Raw genomic sequence first — 10,458 nt, 5'->3', positions numbered from 1 at the left:
AACTTTTAGTTCTGTTAAAAGAACCATTTCAAAATCTAAATGTCACTTTTTTAGGCAAATTCTCGTGCGGCAACTGATTTTGTAGGAGTTCAACTCCACGTACAACAGTAAATGACACATGTATCTCTTCCTTAAAGTATTCAGCACAGCATAGCATTCTCCGATTTTCAATATTATGATCAGTCGAATAAGAAAATTGCAATTTAGAAATGTATATACCTTTCGAAGCAGTGACAATTGCTCCACTCAAGCACAACCGGAAAATCCTCTCACGAATTTCATTGCAGAACCAAATGTTCTGCGTGTGTAGATTACCAGCCGTGTTATAGATGGCAAAATGCAATGGCATGATTTCAAAAGATCTTGAATTGGGGAAAAACTCTTCATTGAAAGAAAAATTAGATCATTTTCCAGGTAAAAAAGTTACACTTTAAAGGTCAAGGCTACTATAGACAAATGATATATAAAACCAACAGAATTCAAAACAAGAGGCTCTCAAGAGCCTGAATATGTCACCTTAATTTTTTTGGTTAAATCTCCAATCAATGATTATTTTGGCTTTTCAATTTATTTAAATGTTCTTTGAATCGTCCTATTTTCTTCAAAAGCACAAAAAAAAAAAAAAGATTTTCTCCTATATGTTCTTTTTTAGCCATAGGAGCTATGTTTCTTGACATACAAGGATATAAAATATAAGATTTATACTAGATACTCTGAAACTCATTTAGCCCTTAGTTTGGCTGAAATTGATACAGCAGTTTCAAAGGAGAAGATTTTTTTAAAGTAAGTCAACATGATGAACAAATTGTGAAAAAAGTCTTTAAAGAGCAATAACTCCTTAAGGTGTCAATTGACAATTTTGGTCAAATTGCCTTATTTGTAGATCTTACTTTGCTTAACATTTTTGCTATTAACAGTTTATCTGTATCTATAATATTATTCAAGATAATAACCAAACACTGCAAAATGTCTTTAAAATCATCAATTCAGGGGCATTATACCTGAAAAACCAGTTACCCAATTCGGCTGAAAATTTCAGGACAGGTAGACTTTGACCTAATAAATACTTTAACTTCTTGTCTTATTTGCTTTAAATGCTGGAGTTTTTGAGATAAAGCCAAAAACTACATTTTACCCTGTGTTCTATTTTTAGCCATGACGGCCATGTTTTTTGACAAAATAGAAAATAAAACACAAACTTTATTTTATACACCCTACTGATCATTCAGTTGAAGTTTGGTTGAATTTGGTTGAGTAGTTTTAGAGGAGAAGATTTTTTAAAGTTAGCAAATATGATGAACAAATTGTGAAAAATTTCCACTTAAGGGGTCTTTTTACAATTTTGGTCATATTAACTTATTTGTAGATCTTACTTTGCTGATCATTTTTGCTGTTTACAGTTTATCTTTATCTATAATAATATTCAAGATAATGACCAAAAACTGCAAAATTTCCTTAAAATTACCAATTAAGTGGCAGCAACCCAACAATGGGTTGTTTGATTCATCTGAAAATTGCAGGGCTGATAGATCTTGACCTAATGAACATTTATACCACATGTCAGATTTGCTCTAAATGCTTTAGTTTTTGAGATATAAGCCAAAAACTGCATTTGACCCCTATGTTCTATTTTAAATAACGGCGGCCATGTTTTTTGACGGATAAAAAATCGAAGCACAAAGTTTGTGCAGGATAATCTAAGGAACAATCATGCTAAGTTTCATCCAAATCCATTCAGTAGTTTCAGAGGAGAAGATGTTTGAAAAATTGTTAACGACGACGACAACGGACGCCAAGTGAGGAGAAAAGAAAAAAATGGCTAGGGGCATCTGTTTGGATATATGGGATGCATAAATAATCAGCCATGTCCAATTGGAATCACAAATCTAAATATGATGCATTGAAAAGTGTCACATGAACTGCAAGTTAAAGAACCCTTATAAAATTCTTTGAAGAGGACGTATTGGTGACTTATTTCATTGCAAACATTTTATTTATCAAATTTTCCCTAAATTTTGAGTGCCAGTAAAAATTTCTGAGCGTCATCACATTGAACCACTATGCTGGGACTATTTTATTATCAATGGATTCTTTTCCTGTTAATGCATTCACTATTTGCCACTGGACATAAATAGAAAAAAAATCTATCAATAAAAAGGCTGAAAGCATCAAAACCCTCATTTATATTTCTGGAATGTAATAAGCATGATTTGCCCTTGGCATCCCTAAACTTAAAAAAACCCCATTATAAATGTATAAAATCTAAATCTAATTAGAGAGACACATCTGAGTCTAACTCTTTATACAGCATGTTCATTACACCTATAATATTACTACAGCCATTCAAAAACATTTCAACATACAATAAAAAAATTACATAATTCACAACCAGTTTGCTATATAATAGCTGTACCCAGAAATTGAGGTAACTCTCAAAATAAATTAGTAAACTCAGATTATGTTTTTTGCCTGACTAAGAAATATTTTTCAGAATAAACTCCAACTTTTTTTTTTTTTTAGACCCTATCAATCAAATTCTTTCCCCCCAAAATTTTTTTTAGCACTATCAGGAAAAGAAAAATCTGGATTTTAAATATATTTTTGTCATCTGCTTAACCATAAAAAAAATTCCCCATCAAATTGGGGATCAAAATAATTTTTTTATGAAAAAAACCATAACACCCTCCCTGACATGAAGTTAAATGATTGTTGCCTAAGACAAAAATTGTCAATATATCATGTGTAATGCCACTTTAAAATTCATCCTCTTCATCTTCACCGTTGCTCCCATACAGCAAGGATGATTGTCCAAACTCAGAATGGTTGATGATTTTTCTGTTCACTTGTACATATTGTTTTATTCTTCCTTGTCTGCATGCTCCTATTGCATAGACTCCTCCAACAAAGGCAACAAATATTACTACCACTAAAACTGAAAAAAATATTCAAAAGATAGATATCTCAGTATTAAATTTATTTATTAAGAAAGACAGACATTTCAACAAAAATTCCATTGAATGAAATTTAACATTTCAGCAATTATAAAAAAATAATGATTTTTAAACATTTTTTTTTACTTTGTCATTGGAGAAAAAAACTAAATTATAGCATATTCTAGTAATTTTTCATTTAAGACATACATGTATATAAAATTGAAGGAAGTATGGTAATTGTTTATTTATGTATAATTTGGTCTCTTGTGAAGAGTTGTCTTATTGGCAATCTTACCACATTTTATTTTTCACATATATATATATAATATGAGTCTAAATTGAAAACTACGTTCATACCTATGATTGCGTTGGATAAAAACCGCAATTTTTATACGTGTGCATGTAAAACAAATTTCGTTGTAGAAGGGTCTATAAACAGCACAAACAACATTTTCAAAAAGACCAAAAAAGTGAAAAGTATATTTTCCAAATACCGTTTCGATCCCTAACATCACTGAAGAGACATTTATTGTCGAAATCCAGATGTGTTGTACAGAAAAATATTGACACTTTATGTTTGTGTCATAACATCATGACCACAAGTAAACTTTTTTCTGTTAAGTATTAAATTTATATTAAGATTCATTTTGTTACATCTTGTGATCAATTTTATTTGGCAATCGCCAATGGCAGTCAACAGGTTTAAAGAACATCAGTTGTTCCATCTGTTAGTCAAATGCGTTTTGTTTGAATATACTTTTCACTTTTTTGGTCATTTGGAAAATGTTGTTTGTGCTGTTTTTAGACCCTTTTACAACGAAATTTGTTTTACATGCACATGTATATATATACAACAAGTCAAAAAGGGTACAACATCACCATTAATATATACAATAACTTAATGAATAACATATCTATTGATTTAAAAATTCAAAGATCGTGAACACTTTTTACTTACATGTGATGCCAGTGAATTGGAATGTAGATGCATGTTGTGATGGAGGATGTGATAAAATATGCAGTACATTTTTAAGTGTTCCGTTATTAGGTGCTGGGTCAATCCCAAGTATATGGCACATCAATGGATAGATGTCAACAGAGTTGAATGGATCAGCATTCCCCAATCCTTTCTTGAAAGCTGGACCAAAGGCAATAAAAAATGGATGCATATCTGGAACTTTTTCTGGATCAAATCCATGAGCTCCTTCTACCAAAAAAAATATATACCTTAACAATAATGTATTGTTAGTACACAGAATCCCCATTCACACTATCATTTTCTATGTTATGTGGACTGTGAGAATGGGGTAAAAAATCTAACTTGGCAATAAAATTAGAGAATTGATATCATAGAGAATATCTGTACTAAAAAAAATTCCATCTGATTAATGAACAGAAGCACAGAATGAAAAACATAGTGTCCCTCTACTATTGCATGATTGCTCAAACCTAAAAATTTCAAAGTTAATATATAAATACTTGAATACATATACTTGAAGAATTATTTGACCAAAACAGACCTAAAAATAAAAGCCAATTTCACCTTCGGTCAAATTTGTCTGAGGTATTTAGAATACATGTATAAATTTTACTCTGACATCATGATTCTGAAAAGACATTTCTTTTAATCATCATTACCATATATAAATGTGTCATCCTACACTTTTATCATTAAAATCAACATACATGTGAAATGAATGAATTCAAGGGTAATATATATTAGATTTTCAATGCATTAATTGTTAGGTATCTGACAGCTACGAGCCACAATGTGAAGCAAAAAAAAACTATATGTTACTTACTCATGACAAAAAAATGCTTGTATAGGGAGAGGGTTGAGATCTCACAAATCATGTGTAACACTGCCACATGTTTGGGCATGTGCCAAGTCAGGAGCCTCTATCCTTAGTTAGTCTGATTTTTAATTTTAGTTAATTTAAATATTTCGGCGTTTAGTATGAAATTCATTATCACTGAACTGGCACACATTTAGGGGCCAGCTGAAGGACGACTCTGGGTGCAGGATTTTCTTTCTGTGGTAAGACCCATTAGTGACCTTAGCTGTTTCCCGCTCTATAGTCAGGTTGTTGTCCCCATGACACATTCCCCTTTTCCATTCTCAATTTTATTGTTAATGTTTGTGATATTCTTGACAAGTATATATATGCTCATGTCTCAAAGATTTGATACTAAAATTACAGTAAGTAAGCAGGGTGATATAGACACTTAGTACTAAAATCTTCAACACAAGACTTTGCAATATTCTTTTTTTTTAATGTAAATTAATGTGTATACATATATCATGTATATACTTATGTTTGTATTGGCCTTGCAACTTAAAAAAAATAAATAAACTACATCATTTGTACATGTGTCACGAGTATTTCTGATAATTTTGTGTAGCTTACTTTGTTTAGTATTTTTCAATATATATCCTTTCTTTGCTTCAAGCACAAACTCTGATATTCTTCTGTTATCACTATAGTGCAGTGCCTTAGAGCTTTCACCCCCTTTTCTGTATAAGGTTATGTTGGGAATTTTCTTCAGTTTTGCATACAGTTCTTCTCTTGTACTGGCTAAAAATCAAAATTTGTTGAAACAAGCTTTCAGCTAAAAATGATTTTATTTATAAACATGATTAATAATAAGATGTGTTAAAAGTGCCAATGTGGCAACTCTTTTATCCAAGGCATAATGTCATGAATGTATAAAAAGTTAACAATTATAGGTCGAAGTACAGCCTTCAACATAGCACCTTCACCCTGTATCATCAGTACAGCAGATATAGGTAATAACCAAGCGGGCGTGAGCGATTTTGACCTTTTATGGTAAGGTAAATCTTTATCAAAAATGTATGATAAAAACTTAAACCTAATTTAGGAAATGTTAGCTACATGCACATTGTATGCATAAACATGATAAAGGATGAATGCTACATGTAGTGCATACTGAAATATTTATTATTAGTGAAAGAAAAATTAAACCTTAGCCATGGTGTATGTATGGCTAACCCTATTTACATGATTTAGATGGTTAGTTTTCATCATAAATTTCTCCGTTATTTCCAGATTTTATTACACTTAATTCTAGATTCAATATATATATGTTCTTTTTCATTTTTTTTTTTTATTAAGATATTTTAACATGTTTTAAAAAACAACTGTGCAGAAGTTGTGTGAAGTATCACTTTTTCTATCTGATGTCTCCGCCTACCATTGAATATACAATAAGATATAAAATGTACATTTTACATGTATGTGACTAATATTAACTGAATCAAAATTAGTTAAATAATACAAAAGAATAATACATGTAAACATGTCTATGTACATGTATTATTACGTCAAAGGACACAGTTATTGAATTTGAATTTATTGTCTTAAAGAAATGCACTAAGAAATAAGGATAAAGGACACAGTTATTGAATTTGAATTTATTGTCTTAAAGAAATGCACTAAGAAATAAGGATAAAGGACACAGTTATTGAATTTGAATTTATTGTCTTAAAGAAATGCACTAAGAAATACAATGTAACTGTCTTCTCAGCCCTCATGGAATATTGGTACAATGTACATGTACATATATGTATCTCTAACATGTCTTAATACTATACCTTTTGATGGATTCAAGCAAGTTACTATACTGTTTAAGCCAACTCTAGCAATATAAAGTGTCTTACTAACATACTGATCTATGTTTATTAGTTGACTAGTACTGATATCAGTATGACCATGATCAGATGTTATTATGATATTCATGTCATCAAATAAATTTTCATCTATCAGCCTTTTCTTCATATAGCCTAAAGTTTTGTCAAGTTCATAAATTATATCTTTAACTTCTTTGCTGTCTGGTCCATGTACATGTGCTACTTCATCTGGTTCTGGAAAGTACAAAACTCCTAAATTAATCGTACGAATATTTGATTCATTTTTGGAAAACCATTCAATCAAATGATCAACTCTTTTGTTCCAGTTGTATGTAAGGTTATAAATGTAACCACCTGGAATTACTCGTGGCATATATGACTTCATTTCAGCAACGCCACCAGGCCACAAAACAACACCACTATCTCGTGAATGACCTGCTTTGTAATTTGTCACCCATATAGGTTCTGATCCAACGTCAAACCATTTGGACTCAAAATTTTGTCGGTAATTTCCTTCATGGAATGTATCTTGCAAATATGGATCCCAAAAACTGTTACTGACTATACCATGGCTCTCGGGATAAAGACCAGTAACAATTGTCATATGATTTGGATATGTAACACTGGGAAAAACATTTCGAATAAATTTCACATTTACACCTCCTGTTCTAAAAAAGTCAAAACTTGAAATACTCTCCTTATTTAGGTTGTCAAGGAAATTATATCTCATACCATCCATTGAAATTAATATAAGCTTTGGTATTTTTACTTCTGTTGACAGACATATTGTTTGAACTGTCAACAGCATGAATGTCAGGACATCTGCTGTTTTCATACTGCTGTTTCACTTTTCAGTCTTTTGGTTTACTCACTAATTTACTGCGTGTGGGGTTGTAACATGTTGAGGGTGATTGTGAAAAGTTACGACTTTATCATGATATATTTGCTCGCTTTTTATTTAAATCCTGTAGCATTTGCAAATCTATATTTTGTTGAGAATGCTCTTGGAAACCAACTTGTTGAAATTCGTCTGTTTTCTCTCGCTCAATGTCAATATTCAACTAAGTTGGTGCATTGTGTAAATACGACATATCAAGCTCAGATACAACCTAGAAAAGAATATTCTAAACGCTTGCGCGTTGATGGACATTTATCCGACGAAACGTGTTACAACTCCGGAACATATTTCCTTGAATATTTTATGATTTTTTTTTAGAAGAAATATTTAAGCTGGCAATACTATATACTATATTTATTGCACAGGCACTTGTCTCAGAAAAAAAAATCCTATATACCTTATTATAACAATGTTATAATAAGGTATATAGGATTTTTTTTTCTGAGACAAGTGCCTGTGTGACAACGCCATGGCTGAAAATGAAAAAGACAAACAGACAAACAATAGTGAACATGACACAATATATATATAAAAAAAAAATAAACAACACGAACCCCACCAAAAAACTCGGGGTGATCTCATGTGCACCGAAAGGGTAAGCAGATCCTGCTCCACATGTGGCACCCGTCGCACGGTGTTGTTTAAATGTGATAACAAATCCGGTAAATAGTCTAATTCAGTAGGTCACATTATGAAAGGGGAGGGGATTGTAGTTACGACGTAAGGAACATATCCGATATCATTTGTGAAACGGTTATTCCATAACGGTCAACCAACTCGTGATGGCGTCCTTAAAATTTACGAAGGGACGATTTCAACTTCACCATTTGAAACTCTTGGTTTAATAGCTTCCTTGTGAGCTGCAACTCCTCTATCAAGAAAATCATGATAGGAAATGCAAGCACGGGAATATCGTATCAATTGGGAGATATCTACCCCGTATGCAGGTGCTGCTGGAATGTTGCTACTTAGAAATGGAAAGTTCACAATTGGAAAGCTGAAATCATCTCTTTTGTCGTAAAGTTTTGTTTTCAACCGACCCTCATTGTTAATTTCTAGATGTAAGTCAAGATATGAGGCCGACTTAACTGTATCTGTAGTATACTCAACTCATGAATTTGATGCATAATAATTTCTTTCGAGTATAGAATTGGTAAAACATTTGGAAACAAAAGCCAAAAACAAAAACAACAAGAGCAGGTTCGGTCTTGGTCGTTTCGGCCATGTAATAAAAGTCGTTTCGATCATAATAACACGTAGTTTCGGGCATAGCTTTATCTTATATTAATCAATAGAGATATTGTTCACCATGACAGTTCCATTTAAATACCTTTTTAAACTTTGAAAATAACTCCATTGCACTTTTGGGTCACTTTTATTATAAAAAAAATACACTCAGTTTCAGTGTAAGATTGTATGAAAAATCCCCGCAACATGCCGCCAATCTGTTAAAAATTATCATTTATCGTATATAGGTTCGTCCACTCGTCGGAGTAAAGCGAAATCAGGGATAATTTTGATAAGATAGAACATTATCCCCTAAATCAAGACTGTGTACAAGGCGTTACGAGAATTTAAATGGCACCGTCTGACAATTTACAGATCGACAACATAACTTGTATTTACCGCTTTTTGTTATGTGATGACTCCAAGAATACAGTTTCAGTTTCTGATATCAACCCCCAAATTTTAAAATTATTGTAAGGGCTATCATTGTATTATATCTGTGAAGTATATCACAAACAAAATATTAAGCGGTCCAACAAAATCGGTCCAACAAAATTATTTTGACATGTTTAATTCTACAGTGCAGGCTGCGATACTGTTGAAACTTTCGTGTATTATACAACTGGTTATGCATGGCTATGTACAATTTCTGAGGTTCACAGAAATCACACATCCTTAGTTAAAATTTATTTAATTCCCACTTCTGTCACGGTGTTTACCTTTATAGTGGGTCTTAGAAAAGGAATGTTAATTTATACGTCACAAGTTCTTGTGCTAAGATAATTTGAATTACTATACAAATCCTTGTTTTACGAAATAAAGTACCAATGTTTGTTGTGTGAGTTCCGTACTGATATTCCTTTTTTTTCTGATTATTGCCATTGTAATGTAGTTTTATATTAATTTGGTATTCACAACGTCTATCAGAGATCACATGCATATGAATTGATTGACAAATCACAATATCATTTTTATTTTATTCAGGATGTACGTTAAAGGTGAAAAAAAAACAAGATTTAAAATTGATACTATAAGCCGGAAGAGCACTTTAAGGAACAAAATAACCTAAAAATATTGATAGGTCATAGAGCTCCTTTCACGATATTTGACTTTTAAAAATATGGCTGGAAAAGGCTGACTCGGACTTTTACCTTATATTTACGTCTCAAACCAAAAGCAAAAAAATAAAAAATAAAAAATCAAGAATCTGCTTAAATTTTTGCAAATTACCTTTTATTAGCTGTTAAATCATATATGAAATGATAAATGGGTGTTATGGGGCAAACTATTCTACTTTGTATAGTATGGATAATAAACAGCTGCGCCATGAGCGCATAATACGCCCGTCGTCTTGTGTGTGAATATTATGCAATAATCATGAATAGCTTCTGACATTCGGTGCGACATGTAAAAAAAATCCCTTTTTTCATTAACTAAAAACTCGACTATATATAACTCTAAAATAAAATTTTGAATCATCACCAAAAATTATACAGATCTTTAGATTAATATAACTAAGAAGTGTGTAAAGTTTTAAGCAATAACCATAAATCCTTTTCAATATACGGCGCGACATGTGAAAACCCCCTCCGCCTTTTTTACAAAATACACAATAACTCATTAATAAAATTTTGAATCATCACCAAATAGTATACAGATTTTTCGATTAATATAACTAAGAAGTGTGTAAAGTTGTAAGCAATTAGCATAAATTGTTTTTGAGATACGTCGCGACATGTGTAAAACTCCCC

The 10,458-nt window shown here is 31.7% G+C and overlaps 1 protein-coding gene across 1 annotated transcript; it reads right to left on the bottom strand.

The window, feature by feature from the left end:
• Window positions 1-327: 327 nt before the first annotated feature.
• On the bottom strand, window positions 328-7,680 carry LOC134687037 (ectonucleotide pyrophosphatase/phosphodiesterase family member 5-like). Its single transcript, XM_063546980.1, has 4 exons — window positions 6,547-7,680; window positions 5,342-5,509; window positions 3,892-4,140; window positions 328-2,932 (listed from the first exon to the last, which is right to left on the bottom strand). The coding sequence occupies exons 1-4, from the start codon at window positions 7,415-7,417 to the stop codon at window positions 2,754-2,756; spliced, it is 1,467 nt and encodes a 488-aa protein (XP_063403050.1). The 5' UTR covers window positions 7,418-7,680; the 3' UTR covers window positions 328-2,753.
• Window positions 7,681-10,458: the final 2,778 nt, after the last annotated feature.

Source organism: Mytilus trossulus, chromosome 10 (genome assembly GCF_036588685.1).
Source record: "Mytilus trossulus isolate FHL-02 chromosome 10, PNRI_Mtr1.1.1.hap1, whole genome shotgun sequence".
Lineage (NCBI taxonomy): Eukaryota > Metazoa > Mollusca > Bivalvia > Mytilida > Mytilidae > Mytilus > Mytilus trossulus.
The sequence above is the reverse complement of the archived record's forward strand: the minus strand, read 5'-3'. Positions and strand labels throughout refer to the sequence as shown.

Coding starts and splice junctions, on each gene's coding strand:
- LOC134687037 (XM_063546980.1), bottom strand. CDS start 7,417: ATGAAAACAGCAGATGTCCTGACATTCATGCTGTTGACAGTTCAAACA. Junction 5,510..6,546: donor TTGCTTGAATCCATCAAAAG/GTATAGTATTAA, acceptor TTTGATTTTTAG/CCAGTACAAGAGAAGAACTG. Junction 2,933..3,891: donor CCAATTCACTGGCATCACAT/GTAAGTAAAAAG, acceptor TATTTTTTTCAG/TTTTAGTGGTAGTAATATTT.